The sequence below is a fragment of the Varanus komodoensis genome, unplaced genomic scaffold, assembly GCF_004798865.1.
Source record: "Varanus komodoensis strain SLA01 unplaced genomic scaffold, ASM479886v1 scaffold17, whole genome shotgun sequence".
Lineage (NCBI taxonomy): Eukaryota > Metazoa > Chordata > Lepidosauria > Squamata > Varanidae > Varanus > Varanus komodoensis.
This window is the reverse complement of record NW_025335505.1, coordinates 15,713,036-15,737,817: the sequence shown is the minus strand read 5'-3', so window position 1 is coordinate 15,737,817 and position 24,782 is coordinate 15,713,036. Positions and strand designations below refer to the sequence as shown.

The 24,782-nt window shown below is 39.0% G+C and overlaps 1 protein-coding gene across 1 annotated transcript in view; it reads left to right on the top strand.

The window, feature by feature from the left end:
• RTTN (rotatin) overlaps positions 1-24,782 on the top strand; it is an 88,228-nt gene that overhangs the window by 60,492 nt on the left and 2,954 nt on the right. Inside the window, exons 38-47 of the mRNA XM_044426505.1 lie at positions 1,562-1,715; positions 2,354-2,491; positions 4,602-4,813; positions 10,011-10,116; positions 11,780-11,877; positions 13,190-13,267; positions 14,126-14,252; positions 16,017-16,219; positions 20,062-20,329; positions 23,338-23,441. Coding sequence (XP_044282440.1) covers positions 1,562-1,715; positions 2,354-2,491; positions 4,602-4,813; positions 10,011-10,116; positions 11,780-11,877; positions 13,190-13,267; positions 14,126-14,252; positions 16,017-16,219; positions 20,062-20,329; positions 23,338-23,441 — 1,488 coding nt within the window. The remainder of the gene's footprint in view (positions 1-1,561; positions 1,716-2,353; positions 2,492-4,601; positions 4,814-10,010; positions 10,117-11,779; positions 11,878-13,189; positions 13,268-14,125; positions 14,253-16,016; positions 16,220-20,061; positions 20,330-23,337; positions 23,442-24,782) is intronic.

The following is a 24,782-nucleotide window of genomic DNA, read 5'->3' as shown; positions in this document are numbered from 1 at the left end:
CAATAATGTGCCATATCAACTGCAGTTTTTATCAGCTGCTTTAACTGGGTACTAACATTTCTGCTTCTCAGAAATAATATATGAAAAATACTGCCTTTATTCTGTTTCTATTAAAATTTGTTTTAGAATATATCTTTTGGATACACGTACTTAAGTATATAAGTGACAGATATAAAATAAAAATGTGAAAACTACCAGGAAATTCAAATTGGGATGCATGAAAATGAACAAGTTTCCTTGAACTCTCAGTCTTGATGAAGCAGGGCATTCTTTCTGTATGTGCTTTTCTGAAAGGGAACAAAACTGTTCTCGTGCCAGGTAAAGATAGAATATACCCCTACTTATGAGCCAATTTGATTACTGTTCTCTCAGAAATAATTCAGTTATTTCTTGAGTACCTGGGGCGGAATATGCAGATAATCATTGCCATTTACATCCCTTGAAAGTTATGCAGTGCTCAAGATTATTTCTTTAAGCACATTCTCCATCAGTAGTTTGCTCCAGATAGTCATATTGGATACTATGTATGACTATAGCCAGAGTAGTATGTGTGTGACTACAGCCAGAATGGGAGAGGTGTTTTGCAGCATTTTGAGATTTGAAAAAGTCAGAGTGATAGAGCAAACAAGGAGAGTCACCTTGCATTGCACGGCCATGGCAGACTGGGGACTTGTGCTGAAGGAAGACAATTAGATTCTATTTGCCTTTGGCAACCAAATCTGATTAGGTATGTGGTGTTGGTATGTTTGCTATGTCGTTCATGATAGGCCAGGATTACAGTGTGAAGAATATGCTCCTTAAAATGAAAGATAAGCAACAGAGTATCAGAGTTGTTAAGTGGGGTAACCCTCCATCCCCAATAGGAAGACCACTAAATTAGAGGCCTGATTTCATCTGTTCAGTTCCCATTCTGTACTAAAAATGTAATGTTGCTAAAATGCAATGCTGCACTAATTAAGGATGTTAAAACAACTATAGAATTCTAGATGCTCTACACCGAAACATGTATTTAATTTAAATAAAATACATAGTTGTACTATAAGATACCTAGTTGTAGCATTTTCAAAGAAGCTATATTGCTTCCTTTGTAGGATAGGAACTGGATTTAAAAATTATGGACAGATTATACATATATTCTAGTTCTAAGAAAGTAATGGAATTTATTCATGTTTTATTCATGTTAATATTTTCAATTTGAACCTCTCCTTATAAACCTGCAAAGTCATTCATGAGGTGCTAATGGCCGGTTCTGATAAGGTCCTTTGTTTAGATTCAAAATATGCACAGAATTTTTGCTAAATGGTTCTCTGGTCATAATATTCCTATAAATTGTGACAAAAATAAGTTCACTGGGCCTTAATTTCAGATACTTACTTGTCGTCTGACTTTTCTAGACACTAACAGTTCAACCCTATGCATATTGTATCAGAATTAAGTCCCATTAAGTTTAGTACTGCTTACTCTTTGGTAAGTGTACAGCACATCATTATCAATAAATATATTGTGCACTTGGTTTGTACTGAATTATAGCTGAATTAAATCATTTTATGTTTTTAAACAGGTTTTGTTTCTACTGCAATTCGTATCATCATTGGCTCAACTCCTACAGACTTGCTTGTTGATAGACACTAATCTTGTGATGCAAGATGAGTTATTGCCATCTCTTTTGGAAAGTGCTTTTGTGGTACTTTCCATTGGTTCTAAGGATGACTTAGGTAATATATGTGTGATAAGGAATATCTTACTGAATAAGAAAATGTGAGTTGATTGATTTCAACATCATGGTGTTTCTCTTAATCCCTTCAGTGGAATCAGTCAGGATCTAGCAGTACTGATGCCATTTTCATCATGTGCGCTGTCCTGGTGCCTAGGAGCAGGGACCGGTCAAAATTGCTGCTATTTGCAGTCTAGAGGACACAGCACATTCTTGAGCCCCAGATGTTTCTGTGGCTTCCAACTTCACCAGATGAATACTTTGCATTATGCAAATACATTTTAAGACTGCAGAACTGTATCCACTTACCTAGGATTAATCCCATTGGATGGCACATACTCATGAGTTAGACATGTATAGGATTGTATTGCAACTCTTGTGACATCCAGATTCTAATGAAAACTCTTAGAATTCTTTTACTTCTGAAGCATGTCAGCTCCTTCTTCTAAGACTTATTAGAGTTCATCAGCATGATGTTCAAAGTTTTCCTAAAAAAACAGATCATGGTTAAAAGGAATGATATTAAAGACCGATATCATCCAGTTGGATGTTTTAATTGTGAGATTTATAACTGATGTAAAGTCATGCAGCTAAATATTTGTTCACTCTGTATTTTGTTAATGCATGTCTAATTGGCAGGAACTGAGTTATCAGCTGCAGTTCACCAAGCTTGGGAAGACTTATTCAGCTTTTTGGCTACACTGTTAAGAAAATGTGGCAGTATTGCTCTACCATCTGTGACTGCAGCACTTGCAAAGCATTGGACAGCAATAATAGGTATACCTACCTGTTTTTCAGCTTCCTTAATATCTGCAGGGTCTACAGATCACTTCTGATTATAATATTAAATGTTCAAAGGTGTGAATGTAGCAGTTCTCACATTGTGGTATTTTATTATGTACTTTGTATATTTTGTCTGTCTCTTCTAAGGTTTCACAAAAGCGTTTCTTAGCAGTTAAGGAAAGGATGTGTTTTTTGCTTGCTTGTTTTCTCATGAAGGACATTCCTCACCTTAGGATGGTGACTCTTCCTGGAACAAGTAGGAGATACATTTCAGTTACTGACTTTTCAGTGGAGGGAGCTGTCCTGTTCCCCAAATTGGCCTTGCCTAGTGAGCAAAGTGGATGGGTCATATGCAGACTCCTTCAGAGTTATTATTTCTCTCTCTCCCTCTCCCCCTCCCCCCCTCCTTTCTGCCTTTCCCCTTTCTTGCCCTTGTGCTGCCATGCTGTATGCCAACGTGCAGCTTATGCAGACACTCCCACAGCTTCTCCCTTTCCCTTCCTTGTGGCAGATGTGTCCAGAGATCTCAAACACACTGGAAGGGTCACTCTCCCCACCCCCATATCCAAGCACATGGAAGTCATCAGGCTGTCCGCTCTCCTGCTGCCTGTTATGCCTCAGCTACAGCCAGTCTCACCTGGTGTCCTACACCCCACCCTCCCAAGCCACTGCCCCGACATCTCCCCATGACATCTTCCTGCCATGTGTGGAGGCAGGAAGTCCTGGCACACGCACATGCATACCAGACATGCTATGAGCTGCCTCATCTGGCATTCCTCCTTATCCTCTCCACTGAGCTCCACAGCCAGCTCTTCCCACAAGAACCACACCCTGTTGCAAAGCATGGCTTTATTTCTGCAGCATCATAAGGACTCAGGCAGGGAAAGCAGGGTTGTCCCAGAAGAAAAAGCACTCCCGGTATTAATAAGGCTAGCAATCTCTTTTATGGCAGTGTGAGCTCTGCAGACTTCCAGCTGTAGCTGCATATGATCCTTCACCCTCCCACAGCTCCCCACTGCTCTGGATGCAGGTGCCCCAGTTCTACTGTTCATTCCTTCTGTCCTACAGACTACATAGATATACCCTTATATATCCACATGCACAGCTAGCTTGCTGCAATGTGCTAGGGGTGCTGAGAGTTGCTCATAGGGCTGTGCAGAGGAGAGCATCTGTTCCATGGTTCTATCCACCAATGCTGCATCTCTCAGCTGGGTGAGCAGAAGGCGTCAAGGAGCACTCTAATATAGCCGCTCCTGAAATGGAGGCTCTGCTGGTAGGAATTCTGCAGGTGGTTTTCCCAGATCCACTGGGAAATGGCAGCATGGATTTCCTGCCTCACAACTAGCAGCAGTGAGTGTCAGTGGTCTCAGAGGCCACAGGGCTATTATTGACAGTTCCAAGGAATGCCAGGGCCAAGTTACGAGCAGGGGACAGGACAAGAGTCATAGTAGGGGGCATGGGCTTTTTAAGGTGCTTGCGGCGGTGGTGATGCCCAGCATGCAGCTCATGTGCTCTCCACCTGGAGGGACAACTTTGCTGAAAGGGAAACAATGCTTCTACCAGAAAAACAAAGGGAGAGCCAATCATGAGCAGTGATCAGAGAAGAACACCAAATGTGGCTATCTCCAAGGCTGCTGTTGCTGAAGATGGTGGTGCTTCTAGTGATGGGCTTTTGTATGAAGAGAGGTGAAAGGGAGCACAGAGCTTCTGTTGCCAGGCAGATCTGGGCAGCACAGAATGCTGGCAGAAGCATCTCTTCCTGCACCAGCTGCTCTTTCTGTAGGACTCTACGACAGCAGCATGGAAACTATGCTAAAACGCAGTTTCTGGAGTCACACAATTGAACAAACCGTGGTGAAGCATGGAAATCATAGAACAGGACATTTTTGTTCTCCATGGTTGCACAGGGACCATCCTTAGTATGCTGTTCCACACTGGCTAGGTTTAGGCAACATGACAAACCATTGCACAGTGGTTTCCATCATGGTTTAGCATTAAGAGTGAACCTGTCCAGTGTAAGTGATCCTGATCTATATGCTTTTTACATGAGTGCCCGAATATGTCAATGTTGAAATATAAAATGTGTATCTTTTTGACCTTTTAGATACAGTATGTGAATGTACACATCTCTCCATCAGATGCCCTAATTTGTACATGACCTGCTTACAGTTCCTTGCCATTCTTTTTTCCGAAGAAGGAAAGAGAAAGCTCAGCAATAAAGACAGCGCTTGCTACCATCCAACAGTGGGTTTCCTCCTAGATGAAGATGAGAGAAGCCGACCATATGTAGCTAAGCTTTGTGAACTGATAATTCAGGTAGAAAATTAATAGTTACTATACAGTGTCTTCCTCTCAATCATTTGCTGAAACATTTTGGGGAAAATGTTAAAAGTGTGACATGAACAATGAGCCATATTCAGCACAGCTTCAAAGATAGCTTAAAGATGTTGCAAACCATTCATATTTCAAGTTTACTCGAAAATGGAGCTTGCTCTGGGTAAGTGTGCATAGGATTGTTGCCTTAATTAAAAAGTCACTGGTAATCCAAATATACTTAATAATTAGTTGTATTTTGCAGTGTTCCCAGGTGTGGAGAGATAAAGGAGGATGCATTTTTGCAGTAGTTGAAAGGCTAAAGGAAGGGAAGTTGACTTAGAAAAGCATGGCAGCCAGAGTACTGGGTGCTCTTGAGGGAAAGCATGAAAAAAAAAAAATATGGACAATCGCATTCTGGAGCTTAGGTGGTGGGGGGATCCAGATTTAAGAAGGCCCTGGACAGTGTGTTCTTTAGACTTCTCCGCTAGTGGACCTTGATGTGTTTAGTCACCCTTTTAATTTCCCATCGTGCGGAGAGTGATGCTAAGTCAGGCACTGTGGGAAATGAAAAAGTTAGTTCAACTACCCGGCATTCCTTAGAATTTAGAATCCCAGACCAAGAGAAGAATGGGGGTGGGAGCTAAGGCAGGATTCAGCACTGGGGCCCTGCTAGACTGCTGAGGACCTGGTACTGCTGAGGACCTGGTACTGCCTAATGCCACCAGGCTCTGATCATGGCCTGGAGGGTGACACTGTTCAGGAAGGGAGAAATAAGAAAGATTAATGACAGTGGTCTCTACCATGAAAGCAATGCTATAAGTTCCTTTCAGAGATGCGCACCAGGCCTTTCTAAATGTTCCACACTGTCTTAGTACTATATTGCACTCATATAACATTAACAATATTTAGTAGAAAAGCACTGATCCGGGATAACTGCTTTTTCTGCAATGACTACAGACTTTCTTTCTTTCTTGCATGAATAGCCATTATACTGAAATCTATGAATGTAGGATTTCTCCATAATTTAGTACAGCGAAGCTGCCTCTTTGCCTTATTTATTTATTTATTTATTTATTTATTTATTTATTTATTTATTTATTTAAAGCTTTTCTAGCCCATCCACTACAAATGTCTCAGGAAGGTTTACAAAAGCCCTAGCGCTAATCATGTAGCTAGTGTAAGCTACCTTTAGGGCTATGCCAATTATGTTTGTTGGCACAAGGTGTTTTCCAAGGAAACCTGTTGGGACAGCTTATGCTACTGAATTAGCACTAGAGAACACGTAATGGTAGTGCTATCGAAGTGGTGTAAACAGAGTGGCAGCACTGAATGCTACCCTTACATGCCATCCTATCCGTATTTGTTCAGGAGTAAGTCCCACTATAATCAGTGACAATAAATAGGAATGGCTTTGAAGCCTAAGCTTGAATCAGGCTTTCAGAAAAACTTCTTCAGTTCAAGGACAGTGCAGAGAAAACATTTATGCTGCACTCCCGATATTCAGTAAGTGTTGATTTCACTGAACTCCACTTAAAAAAGAAGTATATTTTCCAATTCCTGCAGTCGCACTTGCTTCTGAGCTATGGTTTTGCTGAGGCACAAAGGTATTTATTTACCCATAATATGCAGTGATTCAAAATGATAAACCTACTGTATCTATTTATTTAAAACTTTCAAGACTTTTCGTATCAGATATATTATCACTCCATCATAGTCATAGTATTGTTTAAGCTGTTAATGACATTAAGATGTTCTGGAGCACTACTTTTCATGAGAACTTGATAAGGAAATCCTCTTACCCACTTTAAATCAATGTCATTGCAGGAAGTCAGTGTCTTTGCAGAAATTCTATTCCAGAAGGTTTTTTTCCCCATTTTCCTGAAAAAATAAAATTTGTTTTTATTTGATTTACTGTCATCTAAATCTTCATCTTGAGCCTTGGACTAGTAATAAATATTGAAGCACTTCATGCCTTGGTATCCTCATGTTCTTTTAGCAGGTCAGTTACCCATAGTTCTGTGTCTTTTCCCTCTGTGCCCAAATATATTAGGCTTCTAATGATTTCTTTTGAGCTTTTTGTTGTTTCCTTGAGTTTTTCTGCAGTAGATGACTCTGGCAAAAGTATTACTTTTGCTGCACAACTACAGGATTGAAAAATACACCGGACAGCTACTGTCTAGGACCAAATGATGAGTGAATCTCATTTAAGATGTTGTATTCATCAACTAGCTGTGGCCTGAAGTCTGTTTTTCAGATTTCTTTCTGTTGATATGAACTGGTAACAGTTTTCTTCATTTCAGTTTAAAAGGGGCTGTAGATGTCTTATAACAACCCAATTCCACACATGTCAACTTCTGTCTAATAGTGATTAATTATTTTGAAGGACAAGGTGCCTAACAGATTATTGTAATGGAAACTGGTATTCTAGCTGCAGTTCTGGATTACTGTACTCTATTGAGAATGCATCTCTTAACTAGGTATTTGTCTATTTACTTATTCTTTGTTCCTTGAAATGTGCATGTACAACTACTTGCTTAATTGATGTTATTTCCTCTGTTACCTTTTGAAATATGTGAACAGAAGAAATAAAACATGACACTGCGGAAGGATGAAAAGAGGATGAACATAATTAGTACAAAATGCTTAATTTACAAATTAATTATTTGAATTTCCAGTAAGTTTCAAAATAATTTTTTTCATGGAAAATTGGAAGAATGCAAAGGAGCAACAGAACCTTGGTTTCATCTCCATTCAATTTCTCTTTCCACAGTATAGTTCTGAGAATATATGAAGCTTCTGCTCCCGTTTTGATACTGGAAAATTAGTAGGTTGCCCTAACAAACTTTGATTAAGCTTAAGTATGGCTCATTAAAACAAATCAGCATTCTAAACTGCAATTTGAAGTTGGCTTGCTTCAACCAACAGTACTTAAGAATAACGAGAGTTTAACTACATGTAGACAAGGATGATGTGGCAAATTACGCTCAATCTAAAATGAAAACCAGCACTTCCAGATTCCTTGCAGTGCATGAGGAGGAGCTCAGGGTTTCTCCTTTCAGTTCCAACCAGCTCACTGTAAGAGAGAATCACAGTAGCAAAAGGAAAGGAACACAAAACTAATAAGTGAAATACCAGGAAATAAACCAAAAAACATGCATGTAAATATAACTCTTAAGCATTCTGGGTCTGCCCTTCACCAATATAACGTCTCACCAACAGCCATCTTTCCGTCATATCATTTTGCAACTTCTGTTAAATGTTATCTCTTCTGAATTTGTGGGTCTTCAAATTCAAGCCTGATCTACAGTTTCTACAGCTACCCAGAAAATGATGGCTAGCTTACCTACTGTGGCATCTGAGCAGATAGACAAAAGCATTGAGTGGCATAAGAGGCAGACAAGTCAGGGGTTGAGTAGGGGATTTTGGGGAGGAATTAAAATATGGCCTGTCATACTGATAGGCTCTTTGACAATTTGGTAATAACTCTATCACTCTGTGAAAGGCAACTCTGGAAAGGGTACATAACACTGTTGGAGCAGCTGAATTCACTTGCTCCTTTTTTAAAAAGCATATAATTGCAGGGAAAGGAGTTAGAGTAGTGAAATCAAAGCAGACACAGGTATCAGAACCAGGTACATAGAAGAAAGGATACAAAAGATGGCCTGAGGTTTATGTACTGAGAAGAGGAAAAATAGCTTGAAAGCACAAACGATGAAGAATTGATAGTCGTCATGGCAAAAAAAAAACAAGTCAGTGAAAAGGTAATGATGACTTACCAGTGTGAGCAAAAATGAATGTCACTTAGAGTGGAAGGGATCTGTTCTTCCAGCCTCTTTTGAGGAGATACTGGGTTAATTTGTAGATATTACTGAGGGTAAAGCTAGATTTAACAACTGCAGGCACATATTAGAATCAGGTTGTCACTAAATTCCTGTATAAAGTGAAGGCATGTTGTGGATGCAACACTATAAAGAATCACTGAGACCTTTGTGTAAAGGAAAAAGCAAGAAACACTACATTTCACATTTGTTACAAATGAAGTTGAAACTCTCAAAAGCATAGACAAATACACAAGTGTGAGTGGTGGGTGTGTTTGTTCATCCTCTTTCTCTGTCAATCCATGCAAGGAGGAGGAATATAGTTATTGACAACGAGTGCTCCAAGTTAGATCGCCAGTCTAGGAGTACAGAAGGGCTGATGGCAAAAGTGTCACATTGCTCTGGATTGTAGAACTCTTTTCCAAAGAAGCCTACTTTCCGCAGGTCTTTCTATTCTGTTCAGGTTGCTGGTTGCCCAAGCTACCTTTGTCTAACATCATTTGTTATCCTGACCACATACTGCCAGATCCTCGTCATAGTGATACCAGTTATATAATGATCAGTGGTCTGTTCTTAATATATCTTCAAGAGTTGCACAGGCTGTACCCTTTAGTAATCTGCCCAGGAGCTGTTCCTGGGCTTTGCAAGAGATTAAGCATATACATTTTTGAAATATGCAGTTGTCTTCAGCCAGTTCAATGTGTTATGTAGTTGTATAATGTTCCAAATGCCTTTACTTACACATCCATACTGGTATCCTCTCAAACAATTCATTTACTTCTCACTCTTTTCATACACATGATGAAAATAGGGTTCTTTCATTAAAAATGCACATAGTTAATGTAGTTAGAGGCAAGTAGATTAAGCCCGAATCAAGAGACAGGCAAGCAAGCTAAGACATAAGTTCACCAAAGCATCTTTATACAAAGTAAAGTTGAAAGCCTTCAGTATCCTGACAGGGATGGTGGATACAACCTGTGAGCAAGAGGAGGTGCTGATATTAGTTTTCCCTAGCAGCTTTCCTGTTGGCAAGTGTCTGACAGGAAGAATGACCCAAAAATGAGAGAAACAGTTATGGAAAATACACTTTGGGAGAGAGATGTGGGACAAGGAATGGTTAGTGACTTCTGTGCTCTTTGTTCATGGTATATGTTACATTGTAGGAATTTAGCAGAACCCACATTCTTACACAAGGTTAAGATGCTTCTGTGATGCTTCTTTGTTCCCCTAAATGTGCCATTGCCACCTAATGCCTGAAGCTTTTTAGCAGTTTAGAATCTGTTCCTCTCAAGAAAAGTGTAAGTGAAAATTTCAGATGAGTAAGGTGAAAAGTTCTGCAGTATGTGTTTATAATTTGGTGTATGTTGATTTGTTGCTAGAACTATGAAGGAAAATCATTTCTAGATGTGCTGAAACACTTTTCTGCAAGTGCGCTGCTTCCCCTTTTGGCTGTCAGTAAAAGTGCTCAGAAATGTGCTTCGGAAGGTGAGTGTCTGCCATATTCTAGCAACATGCTTTAAATCAGGTGGCCTTTATTGTGTAATGAATACAAAAAGCTAGTTTGTCAACACTGTAACCACCTTATCTGACATCACAAGGCAGGTGTTTTTGGGTTTCTATGACATGTAAAACTCATAAATGCAGAGAATATGGTGACTGGATTGTGGGCTGCTTCTTATACTCACTGCTAGGGAAATCAGAACAAAATTAAACAGTTGACCTCAATTTTTTCTGCTTTCATCCTACATGTCAATAAATAGGCACTGCCATCTTCCTAAGATGTGCTGACTTTGAGGGAGTCCATACAATGTGAAAAGCTATTTTTACAATTAAGCTGAGCTTTCATATTATTGGCATTTTTTGTATCGATGTATGTAAATTCTGCCTAGAATATACTTATAATTTTAGCTTTTCTTTCTCTCCCCACTTGCTCCCTGCCCCATATAACTTAATAGGGACACATGGTGGGATCAAATAGGCATTGTCAGTGGAATGTCTTTGACTCTCTGAGGTAATGTTACTCCGGGCCCTGGAGAACCTTGCAGATCTAAAAACCTTTCATGGATTCATTAATAAATAGCACAGCCTTGGGAAAATGTGATATCCACTACCAAATGTATTTTATCCCTATTGTGAATAAGCAGTGTGGATTGGAGGCAAGTCTAATGAAAACGGGTCCTGCCAGATCTGGCTCTTCCCCAACTCCCACTGTCTTGCAGATCAAAGCTTAAGTTATGAACAACATTGCCTCTAGATTTGCTCTGATTTGCATGGAGGTCTGATCCCAGTTCTGTTTCCCCAGTTATTTTCTTGGGTTTACTGTGTATGTTGTGAAAACAGGCAGCTGGACATTGAAGGCAGTCTTTTAAGCTACCAAAATATATTAAACTAGTAGGGCATGTAAAGTATATTTTCATTCCCTAATAAAATTGTTCTTGTTCAGGATGTCGATTAACTACCCATGCCATTTTTGCCCATAATTCTGTAAGGCAGCCATTCTCAGCTCCTAGTATAAGTTCCATAACACCCTGACCAATGGTTATGCTGGATGGATCTGACAAGAGTTGCAGTTAAAGGAACTGGAGGACACCAAATTGGGAGAGGTGCTAGGAGCCATCAGGGCCTCCAGGAAAGCAATTTATTTACCAGCCACCTCAGCTGTCTCTTCTATGTTTCCTGGTAGTCACTGAAAAAGATCACTTCTCAGGCTACTTTTTCACCTTTGCAAATAGCAGTGTCCTTTGAGTACAGTGACCACTTCCTCATACTTTGGGTTTGCTTTTGTTGAAATAAGTATTGAACTCACTGTTCATGAGAATGATTGCTTAGATAAATTTAAACTAGTTATCATCAAACAATTATGCTTGGAATGCTTGAGCATATTATTTTGATTTGGATAATTCAATTTAAGTAATATAAAGAGCTTTAGGGCACAATCCTATGTAGGTTTAGACATTGGTGTCTAAGGATTGCTGGGAGCTGGAAGACTTTTTTTTGTTTAAACATGCATGGATTCCACCATTAATTATATGAAAGCAAAAAGGTGACTCAATGGTTTTAAATAAAATGGCTGATGTCTTGCTTGCACATCTTACAATTGTTTTTGACTGTGGACAAGCAGTTAAATAAAGTTCACTTCTCATTGCAGCCAACCTCATAGAGACCTGCCTGGAACAGATGAAACATATTCATGCACAACTGAACCTTGATTCTTTGAGGCCTGGAAAAGCATTTCAAAGGAAAAAAGTAAATCAATTGTACAAACTTTATGTTAAAAGTATGGAATCTTATGAACTGTGTTCCTTCTTTTCAAATTATTCAGTATAATGCCATGTATGTTTACCAGGAAGTAAGTTTCCCTGTGATTAGTGGTGCTTGATCCCTAGTAAGTCTTTTTAACATTCCAACCTTAGGAAAGATAACTTGCTTCAAGGTCTGGGACAAGTCATTAAAGAAGTTGTTGGTTCCTGTGTCTTGAAGTTTATTTGTAATAGAAATTTTCTTTAGTATACTTGTGTTCAGTCCAGTCCAACCTGGTCAACTTTGTTAGGCAGTGGAGTATTTGCCAAATCTTACAGGACCTATGCCAGCCGACTCCACCTGTGCACCGTTCTCATGGGGTTGGTAGATGCTGCATCAAGCTGGGCTCTCACCTTATCAGTGAGCTTGCAATGCAGGGAAAGTGTCCTGTAGTTGAGGTGATGACAAGAATGGCTTCACTGCAAGCAGCCTTTCCCCAGTCAAAGAAAATTAACACACAGTGAAGCTGGTGACCAGTTGACATCAGGGGTGTGGCTGCATCCTCTGATTTCTCGCATCCTATGAAGGGCTAGGTGGCAGGGCATCTGGCCTGCTGCCTTAGCCCTAGTGGCATTGGTCCAAGCTGGCATTGAGTCATGCAAATGATCTGTCCATGTCATCATGCAAAGCAAATCCAGAATGTATTGTGAGCAGTTATCCAGGACCACCAAATACACGGATGGTTTCCACAACTTCCAGCACCCACCAGGGTTTAAAAAAAAACCCCACAGATGGTTGTGGTGTGCACTGGTTGCCATTTCGAGTATTCAAGCTGTGGTGGGCAATCACCATTGTTTAGTATAATTTGTAAACTGAGCAGGGTTGCTCATGGATACAATAGCAGTCATGTAAACCTAGTCCCGTTGTGTGTGACAAAAGCCAGTTGTATGAATACGTAAATGCTTTCTACCAAGGAGTCTTTTTAGACAATATTTAGTATTCAAAAGTGAAACTGTTTATTATAAAGCATCTTATGTTAACATGTGCTTTTGTATGCAAGGACAGACTTTTGTTGAGCCTTTGCAAGCATTTTGATGTCCGATTTTTTCACTTCCCCCTCACTGCTCTTTTGAGAACAAACCGTTTTGTTATCAGTCATTGGATTTGCTAAGATTGTTTTCATCATTTAGAATTTCAGCAGCTTGAAAGATACAATTGGAGTGTGGTAAAATAAGACCAGAAACAAGACATGCTATATATGCCATATACAGTAGATTCTGTTTGGATATTGATGCAAAACCACTTTTTCTTCCACTAGGATGATAATCTCAGCAAAGAATTAAAGCTTGTCATGCAGCTCCTACGAAATTGCTTCTTTCAGAATGAAAACTGCAAAGTAAGTGAAAAGGGAGCCATGGAACATTCGACTGCAGTGCAGGTGGGACATGCTGAGAGAAACTCCTGGCATTACACCTTGGGAATTCTGCCCTATGAAAATTTTAGTTATTCAGAGGTACTGGGGGCTGTGCGTGGGGAGGCTACTTACTAAATGTGAGTGGCAGTTGGGACTCTAGTTTCATTCTGGCAAATCCCGACCTATATCGTATGCCAGCCTTTTCCAACTAGAGGCAGAATAGAGGCACTGCCACCTCCACCACTTTGCAGTACTATTGTGCAGGCCTTCCACTGTTTGCGCAGTGGCAGTTTACCATTTCTGGAGCAGTCCCAAATGGTGGAACTCACAGAAGGGAGCTCTGCTGACCTGCTGCCTTCCAGAAACTAGTGCATCTGATTCTTTGGAGGCTTCCTCTATGGAATGCCTGCATAGGCAGTAAGTCTCACTTTGCAACAGAATCAGTGAGGCCTGCTGATTCTGAATGGGAATTGGTGGGGGCAGAAAGATCCCATTGGATTCTACCCCAGTGCTCTCCATGTGTTTTGAACTTCAGTCTCCATCAGTTGCCATCAGGATAACCAATGGACAAGGATGCTGGGAGTGGAAGTCCAAAACATGTGGACTGCTCCAGGTTGAGGAAGGCTGCATTATGTTGTTTTTTAATCATGGGAAGTGGCTCAAAATGGCATCTTCATACTGGGCTATGTGTACAGGTTCCTTATCCACAGAACTTTCGCTTCTAAGTACCATGTCATGCTGCTGTTGTTAGGGAACTGCCAGACTCTTAAGTTTTACTCACAATTCCACTTACAAAAGTTGTTTTCAGTATTACATTGTCGTCTTTTTCCTGTCTGGCAGGCAGCAGCTCTTGGAACTCACCTTATCTCTATTCTCCATTCACTGTGGCCATGGCTTTTAATGGATGACTCATTGATGCAAACAGCTCTGCATTTGCTTTGTGTCTATACTGCAAACTATCCTTCAGGTGGGAGATGATTCAGACTATTTTCTGTAGTGCAAGTGAGTCCTAGAGCATTAATTGGAATAATAGCTTTGAGGAAAGGAAGAAACAGGAGTAACCACAGCTAGCATTTGTTTTGTATTCTCTGTTCCTCCTTCTTGTGCTATGCAAATGAAAGTTCTCATATTTCCCTTTGCGATATGAATGAAAATTGATATAGCACACATGCCTTCCTCCTTAGAGTTTGCTACATAATGTGTTCATCCTTTGACAGCATTTCTTTCTACCTTTTTTCCCCTCCTAGCAAATATATTTCCAGTATTTTAGGTGCAAGTTCTAAATAATAATACCAGCACAGAGTTATCTGCATGGGATTTATAGTTCACTCTGTCAAATAACCAAATGTATGCTTGATCAAGATTTCCTTGACATTTACAGTAACTGTACTTGTATGGAGCATCAAACAGTTGGTGTTAACATTCTACCCATATCTACCAGGATTTGTTCTTAAATTACAAGAACAAAGCATCATATGTACCATATTGTTTCAGCAAAGAAGGAAAAGTTATAAAAGTTGCAAGCATTTTTAAAGATAAAGGCAATGATCTCTATTGTACCTAGCAATGTTTAGCTTCCAGTGTAGGTGGCTAAGTCACTTAAAGCTACAGCATAAGAATGTATAAGTAGCTCTATATCTAGTGGTGATTTTTTGTATGAACCTCTGATTAGTAGGTATGGGGTTAATAGTTCAATTTCTACTTACAACTTTATTTTATGTAGGAATATATCTAAAGCATAATGGAGTAGACCTGAAAATTTGATTCCAATCCTGATGGGATGTCATGGAATGCAAATAAGTTTTTGTGTTTAAAAATAGTTTGACATATTTTCATGAAGCCTGTAATTTGTGAATAGATTCTGAAGATAGGTTACTGGGTGCATCCTCACAGTTGTAGTTTTAATTTCCCAGTGGTCTTATAAAACACGACATCGGTTTAAATTGTATTTCATGATGATAACTAAAGAACAATGCGTGTCCAAGATTCTGCATGCCTGGGGCAGGCTTTGGGCTATTGCTTTCAAACAGCATATGTCACATCATACTCTGCTATTTTTAAGCAAAGGGGACACTCAAAAGCAGCTTATAATATGGCATGGCATGTTTTATGGCATGAATTAATCAGGCTAAATTAGGCATGCTGAAGTCCTTGCCTAGTCCACTATTCCTTGGGCAGGCCTGTAATGCCTTTTGGTGTCACAGCCATGACTGGGATTGAAAGTCTGCAAACTTCTTTTATACAAACATTCAATCACAGGAATCCTCATGGTGCCCATGTATGTGCCCTTACCATAAAAATAATGCATAAATGAAAAAACATTAATAGTATGCAGGTGCCCATAATTATCAGCTCAAATATGACATGAGCATTTTTTTCTGTTTTGTATTTTTAATAAAATCTGTAGAATTCAACTCTGTCTCCTACCTCATGCCCTCCATTATCTTCCAAATATTCCCTAAATTTACTGTGCTCCATGTTGGGAAGGATGAATGCATATTTTATTTTCCCCCATCCCTAATAGGCCAACCAACATACAAAGAGTGCTTTAAGGAATAAGATAATATATAAGAGCAGAGAAAGTATGCCTGATCACTTACACCTAGGTAACAAAAATTATATGGGAGTATAGAAAGGGTATTTATTATGTTTAGATGCATGTTTATATGGAAACTGTGACAGTATGTACATTTGTGTATACAACCTAATATTTATGCTTCAATTGTTAAAGGTTGTGGCTCTCTGTGTGTGTCAAGCAGTGGATTGTCACCCCTTCAAACTGCTCAAAGAACTGCAGCTGGGAACTCATTAATGCATAGCATTGTGAAGTTAGCATCTCAAACTCCAGCTGAGAACAGTGTCATCCAGCAGATGACCTTTAATCTACTGGCTAACCTGGTTATATCTCATGACTGTAAGGGGATTCTTCAGAAGGTAGGCACACACCACCCTGAATGCATTTCCAAAGTTCAGAAAGAGATTTAGGTCGTGTGCAAAAATGCTACCATAATGTCATTTATGCTTGCTAGACAGAGGCCCAAATTTTGGTGCTTCCAAATCTCCACATTTTTTCTCTTCCTTTAGGAAATACTAATGATATTGTGCTCACGTTGCTTTTCCCAAGTGGTGTGCTGGTATTACATACTGCCCTAGGTAACATATAAAAAATCTTGCATATTATAATATCTTAATATTAGGGTTGTAAATTTGTAAATTATCCTACCCCTTTATTTTTGTTGTGTCTGAGTTCCCACTCTATACATTTATATTTTAAAATAAAATAATATTTATTGAAGAATTGCTTCTGCATTGTGGCCTCTTGTTAGAAACTGATAAAGTAAGTGCCTTTAAGTATGTGCAGTTTCCCACAATTGACACTGAATCCACAGAAATATAAGTACAATCACTAATATAACAGATATGCATATTCTTATCAGCCAAGCTATTGCCTAGTCTGTCAAAATGACTACAGAGTGCATTCTGCTTCTGTTCCACATAACCAGCTCTTAGTGTTGCATATTTTATTATAAAGTTATCATAATTTGTGGATTCAACTCCAGTATATTTAATTATATATACTTTGGCATGTGTCAGCATTGCTTTTTGTAGGAAGGTGGGTTTCAGTCCCCTGATATTTATATATGTTTCTTCTGTCTATGGACTTACCTTGTAAATGAAAAGCATGGGAAGTGGTTTTCTCTAGAAATGACTGGTTTGTTTTGACACAATAATTCTTCTTTGGATTGCACAGTAATTTCCTGCTTATGCCTGATGAACATTACCATTCAATGTCTGAAACGTTTTAAAGCAGTTCATCATTAAGACAATTCTCTTCCTCCTCAAGCTCATGACCTTCTCACTTCTTGAAGCAAGACAGTGGAAACAGACAAGCAATGTTGAAACAGGAAGCAACTTATCTTCTTCCTGATAAGTTTGGCGTAATACATTTTTCAACAGTTAAAGCTACTTTCAACTATCCAGCAAGTGTTTTATCTCATTTTAAGTTACATGTATATAAATTTGTATTTCACAATTTTTGCAAAACTGCACTCAGGGCAACTGACAAATCACTAAAAGCATGGACTTGAACAATCTTTTTGCGGACTTTTAAAAAATATTTTTTAAAAAGACACTGCGGCAACAAACTGATCTGTCAACAGACTGTGGGTAGGGTAGGAGAGAGGTAAACCTTTACAATCCCATAAAATCTAAAAGTCCTAAGGAACTGAAATGCCTTTCCTGGCCAAAACAAAAACAATGTAGGTGTTAGGCAAGTCTTCATACAGGGCAGGAATGGGACAACCAGAAGGCAACAGGAAGAACATCTAATAAAGGCTTCACTGACTGACTTGATCTTTATATTTCTAACTATCTGTGAACCTACTATAGATAACTTCAAGCCAGCTGTTTTATCCTGTAGTCTTTCAGGTGCAGATAAGTGATCAAATGCTTTCTGCATTTCAGCTCCTGCAGCCAGAAACCCTGCTCTTAAAATCATCTCAGTAGCCCCACCTTTGTGCTGTCCTGTCTTGAAGTAAAATGTAAGGGTGAGCACTGACCACAGGATTCAGATTGGACCTCAGTTCAGAAAATGCCCAAATTCAACTCTAGTCAGTTTAACCTGGGTACTGGACCTAAGGTGAAATTAAAACATCCACATGTTCATTCCTTCCAATAATTATCATGAGTAAATCTTAAAATGGCTATACTTTTTTCCCTATTCCATTGGCAGATCTGGATGGAATTTGCAGGTATAGTAGTTTCTTAAGTGGCTGCTAAATTAAGTGGTACAGCTAAATAATTTCAGACTTTATTCTTAATAGTCCTTATGAGGGGCTCATTTTCATGGCCATGTGAATTAGTTTAGTTGTGAATCACGCAGTTTAATCTTCTCCCCAGGAATCATTACATGCTTTTGATCTGTTTTTGTGACTGAATAAGTCCAAATTCTAAACAAAATATGCCCCAAACTATAGAAAATAAAACCATGGCCCATTCTAATCCCCAAGGCCAAGATCATTAACACGATTTAATTCCTGATCTCTATGTATCGGTGAAACAGTTAAAAAGCTGACAAGAAGAAAACGTATGTATTTGAAACATATTGCTGGAGAACATTGTGAATACCGTGGATTGGCTGAAAGATGAATAAGTGGCTCCTAGATCATGTGAAACCAGAACTTTCTCTGGTAGTAAAAATGATGAAACTGAAGTTTTCAAACTTCATGAGAAGGCAAGAGTCACTGAAGAAGACAATTGTGTTAGGGAAAGAAGAGGAAGACCAACTATGAGATGGCTTAATTCCATAGAGGAAGGCATAGCCTTGTGCAGGGCTGTCAAGGACAGAGCGTTTGGGATGAATTTCATTCATACAGTCACCACAAATCAGAGTCAACTTGATGGCATATACCAACAACTGCATGCCTGATATGTTACAGCAATAAGCAAAAATAGTTTGTGAAACATGATGTTAAAAAAGAGAGAGACACTAAGTATGTGCTGTTTCACTTTTTAACCCCACTTAAAGCATAGCATCATCGTGAAAAAACTGAAGCTGCCAAGTTTCAGATGAATAGGTGCAGGGCTCTTTTTATGCAAGAACACATTATATTTTATGGATATCCAAAAATTGCCTTTCTGGCAATTCACAGTTTACAAATTGGTAGATCTTTAAGACATATCTAAGTATATATATTGAAGAAATGTGATTTAGAGTAAAATAGGAATGAGCCTATAGACCATTGTGATAGAGAAAGCACTGGCTATGTTTGTCGAAAGTATGTAAATTAGGGGTAAGGAACCAGATGGCTTCCAGAAAATTATGCATTACCAGTCCCATCATCCCAGAGCACAGGTTATCCAGCTAGGGCTAATGTAGATTGGAATACAATAACATCTGGAGGGTCACAAATTCACCACTCTTCACATAAATATTGTCGGTTGGATCCAAAGGTGCCCTTCCATGCATAGGCAATCTCCTCTGCATATTAGAAAGGTTGCTTCTGACCTTGTAGAAAAGGTTGTGTCAGAACACTAATCAATCTAGTTCTTCCATTTGGACAAGAGTTTGCACAAGCTCTTAAAACCTTAGAGCACAGTAGAATTTCAATGCTATCTCTGTCTTTCTTCACCATGCTTTTCCTACTGTGCCATTGTGGGCACGACAGTGGGCATTGTCATGTTGCACTGTCATCTGCTAGCCTGTTCAAATCTTGTACATTTTGTCTTCCCTGTATACTTGTTTGGATCCAAGCCTGTTTGTTCAGTCTGTTTACTAATTGCCTGTTAATGAGGCACATCTACAGTGGGATGCAGCTTGAATATAACATTGTAATAATATGTCCAATTATAATTATTTTTCCTAATTACTATGCATAAACTGGATTGACTAATCAGTGTAGGAAGATGAGGACTTTATTTGTTACTGACTGGAACTATTGAAATTGTTGTGAAAACAGCATACCACTTTCAGAACAATGCTGAATGTTTTCATAGATGCAGGACATTTTAGCAAATGACATGCTTTTGTAGGCTGACATTGTCAGCTGAAACTGTGATCAGGCTAAACCAATGTGTTAATGGGAAACAAATACTACAATTTGAAGCATTGTTCAGCAAATTTGTCAAAACTTTAGAACATAGTTGCTAGATTGATGTCTTGTTCAGTGTTTCTAGAGGGAAAAGAAAATGATACTTTTGGAGGAAGCTTCTTTTCCTTAGGTGAGCTGTGGAAAATGTCACTTATTAATGTTTATTTTGCCCCTGTCATTCTCCAGAATAACTTCCTGCAGAATTTTTTATCAGTTTCATTGCCCAAAGGAGGAAATAAAAGCCTTGGTTCACTGGCTGTTGCTTGGCTAAAGCTCCTGCTGAATTTATCATTTGGAGAAGATGGACAGCAAATGATTGTGAAACTGAATGGTAGCTTAGATCAACTGATAGAGATGGCCAAGTTCAAACATCGAAGTAATCCAAACATAATTCTCCTAATTGTGCACAATATCTGCTTTAACCCAGCCAACAAACCAAAGATACTAGCTAATGGTAGGTACTGCTCATCTTGTTTAGATAGTACCATTATGCAGTAGTGCTGCTTTATAGCGATGCAGATTGTTGACAGACTGTTGGTATATAAGATTTTGCGACATGAGGAAACCCAATTATGTATTCAGAAATGTATATGTTAAAATTAATTTTGACACATATGGTAATACTTTTTGAAATTCTGTAAGCTTGCTCAGGAAACTTTCTAGGGTGTTTCTACACTGAAGTGAATAGCTTGCAGGTTTTGACAGTGTTTCTAATAATGTATATAAATGCTGCTACATTTCTGAACTAAATACATCTTAAAATAAAACATCAATAAAAAGCTATTAAGGCAAGATCTGTGACATTAGTAAATTCAGTAAACACCAGTAAAAAACATAAAACCACAGTTCAGTTCAGTATAAAACATGCTCAAATACCTTAACCTTGTTTAGGTAAAAAAAATGTTTAGCACAAGAAATTTGTTAAGGTTGGCAACACATAAGGTCCTCTGCAGATGGCATCCCATATATGGGGCTCATCACCTGAAAATGGCAGAGGCAAATAGGGCTATCTTATATGGCAAAATAACCTAGTGGCAGAGCTCTGATTAGGAATGGAGGTTTGGGGCATTTTCAGGTGACAGAGGATTGTTTCTTCAGTTAGCAAACTCCCAAGCTAGCTTAGAAAGTAGTGACCAGAATTTTGAATTATGCCTGATGGTAATCACAGAAGCTGTTTCAAGAACAAGCAAAATGTTCCTTTTTAGCCAATCCCCACTCTTGGACGCACACTTTAACATGATGAGGGAGTTTAAGAGTGTCAGGGAAACCAAGAGCAATGCCATCAAGAAGATAGACTGTCCTACTAGTCTGGTCTCCTAGCAGGTCACTCCAAGGAGAAATGGTCAAAGGTGAAACACCAGACTAAGATGCATCCAGCCTCTTCAGGAGTAACAGTCACATCAACATAAGAAAATGGTTATCTGTAATGGGGACTGGGGGCAACAAAACTCCTTAAGGGCAGCTACTAGGCAACAGTGATAGTTGAATGTGACACAGGTGAAAGATCTTCCACCAAAAAGAGCACTGGCTCTGGATGCTCAGAAGGTGGCAATGGTAAACCAATTCTGAATTTTTCTTAACTTTGAAGAAACGTTTTCTTAGTCCTTTGATAAAACTAGATAACTGCAGCATATGAGACTCCCAGGTCACCAGGCACTCAACCAACTACTGGGAAAGAGCAACTGAAAAGTGTGAATGGCACTGTAATTAATGGCACCACTGAATCAAAGCCAAAAGGAAGCCTGGACAAAGACAAAAGAAATGCCTAATGCTGCATAACACATACAATTGGAACGTGGGAAGGATGAATTACAGCAAATGGGGAACTGTAAAACAAGGTTAAATATAGCATTACTGGGAATCATTAAGTTATAAACAAGTTCCGTTTCTGAAAAAACAGAAGTTCATCTTTAGTCGATCTTGTAGGTAGGTTTGATCATATTTGGTCAGCTTTCCACATTTGTAGAGGTTAGGGTCACAGGACCCCTATGAAAGTGGGAAAAGTGTGACTATCTCTACCCTGCCCCTCCCCCCAACTCACCAGAGCCGCCTCTTTGCAGCAAGAAAATGGCAGCGAGATTTCCTTCTCTGGATGGGTGGGAAAGGAAGGCATGCTTTGCTTTCCCTTTCTACCATTCTGCTTCCTCTCTCCCTATGGTGATGACGATTTCCTGCACTAATTTTAAAAATTAGTAACCATTATGGCAGTTTGATCATAAGTATGGCTTTTTCATAACTTGGATGTTCATAACTTGGGGACTGCTTTTACTTGCTGTGAGGGAACAAAGGGGCCTGGAATGGGACATTTTTAGTCAAACAAACACAAAGTGATTTATTCTGGAAATGACAAATTCAGAAGAAGCAGAGTTGCTCTAATATCAAGGGACAATTTAGTAAGCAGTAAGGGGTTATAATGCAAAATACAACCAGATCATATTAGAATTCTTGGAAACCCTAGCCACATAACCATCATTCAAGTCTATGCTCCAACAACAAATGCTGAAGAAGATTTCTACAAAATGAAAACTGTGGGTTTAGGGGCATTTTTCATTATGTTGAGGTCAGGCCCTATTTCTGCCTTGTACTCATACTTTCCAGCTGGTTGCTTGCCTTTTGACAAGCCTCCAATGGCAGCCAATTTGGTGGTTCTTAGGATAATTTTCCAAGTTGCCAAATGTGCCCATGACCTCCAAAAGATGGCAATAAACCAAGATAAGTGTTGCCAGCATATGGATAATAGTGGCTAGGAGGAATTGCTGCTGATGTACCAGCCTTGGCTAGGAAAGATGCAATATGCCACAGGTCTTACAATGCTGGGTCAATTACCATCTCTTTCTTTAGAAGGAATGTAAGTCCAAATAGGTTGAAAACCACTGCCATGGTTAAATGAATCACCTATTAATTGAACCTCTGTCCTATTTAGATTGGCATTTACACAATATTTGCATGAAGGGAGAGTCCGTACTTTGTAAAGGGTAGGATAACATGTATTACTTTGCACCTCACATTATCTTTTCCAGCTGTGTCTCCAAAATATACCTTCTATGTAGATTATAAAGTTTATCGCAGTCTTAATACTCATATCCTCTTTCTGCTTTAGTAAAGTATGCACTATACACAGCAACAATGCAGTGTTGTACTTTTCTGTATTCCAAAACTTTTGTGTCTCTATGCTAATACACAACAGTCAGAACGGAATATGTGATCTATAACTTAAGATATCGGAAATGTTTTGCTTTATTTATTATTTATGTCTAGATTTGTTTTTACAAAGAGTGCTTTTTAATGGAAGAAGGCATAGGTGTTAGTTGAAATTAAATTCTTCCAATTTGTATAAACCTATTGTATTGTTATATTTATCACAGAAGCACAAATGACCTACAGAAATGCTTTGGCAAAGCTGCAGTTGTGATATAATGGTCTATTCTTTGGTACATGTGTGGTCTTTTGTCTTCCTCATAGATAAAGCTATTTCATTGCTATCTGACTGTCTGGAAAGTGATAGCCCTGCAGCTCAAAGAATAGGAGCATCTGCACTTTGGGCTTTGCTGCACAATTATCAGAAGGTTAGCATTTATTTTTTTACATTTAGTCCCCTTGTTAACACATTTACACATAAGCACTGTAATTTTTATTTATGTATTGTGTTACATATCATACCCTTCTATTAGCATGGGCAGTACAACTGGAAAGTTCAACAGTGCATAAATTAATTAAAAAATGGAAGCTTCAAGCAAAATTGGTTAATCTTAGTTCATTCAGCTACAGGATTCAACACCCAAAGCTGCTTCCTCATGGAATAGAATTATTTGGGGATCCTTTTGTTTTTCTTTTACTCTGATCCATAAAGACACTGAAACCCTTTCTAGATATAAACCTTGCAATTCTTATTATGCTTACCTGCCATGAATTACACTCTTTTGGCTTTTTTCTCTTCTATCTGTCCTTCTCTGAACATCCTGTACTGCTGCTACCTATTCTCCTTTCCTTCAGGCACCATAATAATGAAGTACTTTCCCCTGAGATTCCCCACCTCCTGAGATTTCCTGCTTTCCAGTCCTTACTCTTCCCACTTTCTAGAATAGCCTCTTCCAATCTGGTGTCCTCTAGATGTGTTGAACTAGAGTTCCCATCAACCACAGCCAACATGGGCAATAGCCAAGGGATGGGAATTGTTGTCATATATCTGCACCAGGTTAGAGAAGGTTGTTTTAGAGTCGTATGTTCTTGATACTATAATCCTAGCCAATATGAAAGCTCTGCCACAGTCAACTTTGCTCCTTGAGCAACTGGAATCTTTGTGAGCAATTTATAACATCACAAAGCTTGATCAGTTGTTGTTAGAAGCTTTACCACCTTACTTCAGCTTAAGCGGGAGGAAGTCCAGGTAGTGGATAGACCCATTAATAACGAAACTGTGACCTGTTTTTAAAACCCTGATTTGGGTTTTGTTATATGTTCTGGAATATGGCAAAATCCGTTCTTAACCCAGTTAATTAATGAAACTCCTAGTAATAAGACGGAAACTAGCATGGAATGCTTAAAACATATATTTTTCATTTGCTCCCAGCTTCTGCATGGGTGATATGCATAAATTAAATTAATACTGGCAAATAGCAACAGCATAAATTGTTGTGTAGGTTCTGAGATGTACGGCTTTAAAATATCGCCCTCCGACAAACCGTATATGCTTGTTCTGCTGTCATTATATTCCACAAGTAGCTGGCATGTATGTCATTCATAAAGAGCTTAATATTCAGCTGAGAGCTTCTTGTTGTGCTGAGCTTTGCAAACAGGCATGTTCTGGGAAATTGTGCTTTCTTTTATTGCTATCTTTTGTTGAACTCTTTTGCCTTTGCTCTCCCCTGCTTCCACCCCACAGCACTATTCACAATGGTATGCTCACA